The 2,093-nt window shown below is 39.7% G+C and overlaps 1 protein-coding gene across 1 annotated transcript in view; it reads left to right on the top strand.

Moving 5' to 3' along the window:
- Nucleotides 1-373: 373 nt before the first annotated feature.
- Nucleotides 374-2,093, top strand: part of LOC311246223 (lipid scramblase CLPTM1L-like) — a gene marked incomplete at both ends in the record, with an annotated part of 30,649 nt that continues 28,929 nt past the window's right edge. The window contains one exon of the mRNA XM_084336345.1: nucleotides 374-583. Coding sequence (XP_084192471.1) covers nucleotides 374-583 — 210 coding nt within the window. The remainder of the gene's footprint in view (nucleotides 584-2,093) is intronic.

Raw genomic sequence — 2,093 nt, forward strand, 5'->3', positions numbered from 1 at the left:
CTGGTTTAAATTGCCCGATGTAGCTCTAGATGACGTGTACCAGAGAGGCGTGGTTATGTATCACATCAGCATCAGCACCATCTCCGCGCGAGGCTACTCTTTGATGATGCAGACCTTCCGCGACCGGAAGGATGCTGCGGTGCGGTGGCAGCAGGAGTAACGCTTCGTGTTGACATTTTACAATAGTAGTAGTAGTAGTAGCGTCGTTATTATAGGCCAGGAGAAGAACACCTCCACGCCATCGGGCTTTTATTATCTTTAAAGCTACCGTCTATAGCCATTTAAAAATCAGTTTTAATAAACAGCCATTATTAGGTCCACTATTTTGTGACATCGTATCAGCATTAAGCAGGCGGCCCGCCGTGTAGCCATCATGTTCCCCTCGTGTTCCTTCAACAAGCCGGCTGGGGGGGACGGCGGGGGGAAGAGGGGCTCTGTCACCAAGGTGTTGGCGGGGGTGTTTGTGGTCTACACGCTGCACACCTGCTGGGTGCTGTACGGCTTCCTCAACACCAAGCCCTGTGACAGAGGCAAAGGAGAGCAGTGCATCACCTCCTATCTGGCAGAGAAGCCTAGACTACAGGTTAGTATAGTATAGTAGGCCTATTTTCTTTGGTTGAATGTGTTTTTTTTAGCAAGTAATGCAATGTAAATGGCCCCACTGGTCAAAGCCATGGTGTGTGTATATGGATTGATTGATTGATTGAAAATTGTATTAACAGATTGCAGAATGGGTACAATATACAGTACGGCTCAATACACACAATTGTTAAGGGGATGCAGACCAGAGAAAGACTTTCGTCTTGTTTACATCAGGGTCCCCCATTTTCAATTCATCATGTGACATACATGACATACAGATAGACAGTACTGCTACATCTATACATTTATGACATACCAGATTTACAAATACAGTACTGTTTGTGATACAAGAAGGTATAGCCTACAAAGACACTGGGAACTTTTTATTATCTTAAGTTGCCTATGGCTGTTTTATTATTTGCTAGAATGGTGTGTCTGTTACAATCATTTAATTCAGGGTTTCTTCTCCCAAATCTATAGCTATCACTATAGGCTATTGTGTGTTTATTTATAGGCTGTAGTCTGTTATGTGTTTCTGTTTTTATGCACTGTGATGCAGCCTGCAACCCAACTATTTGTCTACATCTATTTTAGAGTATATACAATAATATAATATAATATACACAGGATATAATTAGGGTTGGGCACCGAGAACCGGTTCTAATAGGAACCGGTTCCTAACTTCCGGTTCTGGAACATGGTAACATATTTGCATTTCGATTCTTAATTTCGATTCTAAAAAAAAAAATTAAAAATTACTTTGTTAATTAATACCCTAGTTACAGTACAGCAACCAAATTAAACTGTATCAAGTCAACTGACAATGTGAATAGTATGAAAAAAATTTAATAAGATTTTTCAAAAAAAAAAAAAAAATCTCTCCTGCGAAATAAGCTGTGACCTGTTTTGACCTGCACCTCAAAGAATCGGAATCGAGAATCGTTTAGAACAGGAATCGAAAATGAGAATCGAAATAGGAACCGGAATCGTTCAAATCCAAACGATGCCCAACCCAACCCGATAAGTCTTGAATTCAGATGGAATGCTTTTTTTGTTTGTTTTCCTCATAACATAAGGCAAATTAATAAGCCCTGTGTAAGAGCTGGTGACGCAGGCCACTCTAATGTGTTACTTGTACTGTAGCTCGTTAGGGCTTAGTAGTGTTGTCACAATACTGGAATTTCGAACTTCGATACGATACCTTGAAAAGTATCGATATTCGATACCATTTTCGATACCACAGGGAAAAAGGTTCAATCAAGGTTCAATGTTTGCTTTTGTTGCTGGTTGATTCTCCTCAGCTTCTCAGCTGGTACTATAAGAGAAGATAAATATAACACTTTTAAAACCCGTTTGTTTATCTTTAGATCACACATTTAAAAATAACTGTTCATCTCACTTCAATCATTTTTATTGCAGAACATGGTATTTTCTCAAGCAGACAGATGTCAACGCTGTAATCTGTGTTGCATGTACCTGACAAACTGAACTGTTTGTATTACAGTCATATT

The sequence above is a fragment of the Notolepis coatsorum genome (assembly GCF_963971535.1).
Source record: "Notolepis coatsorum genome assembly, chromosome: 19".
NCBI lineage: Eukaryota > Metazoa > Chordata > Actinopteri > Aulopiformes > Paralepididae > Notolepis > Notolepis coatsorum.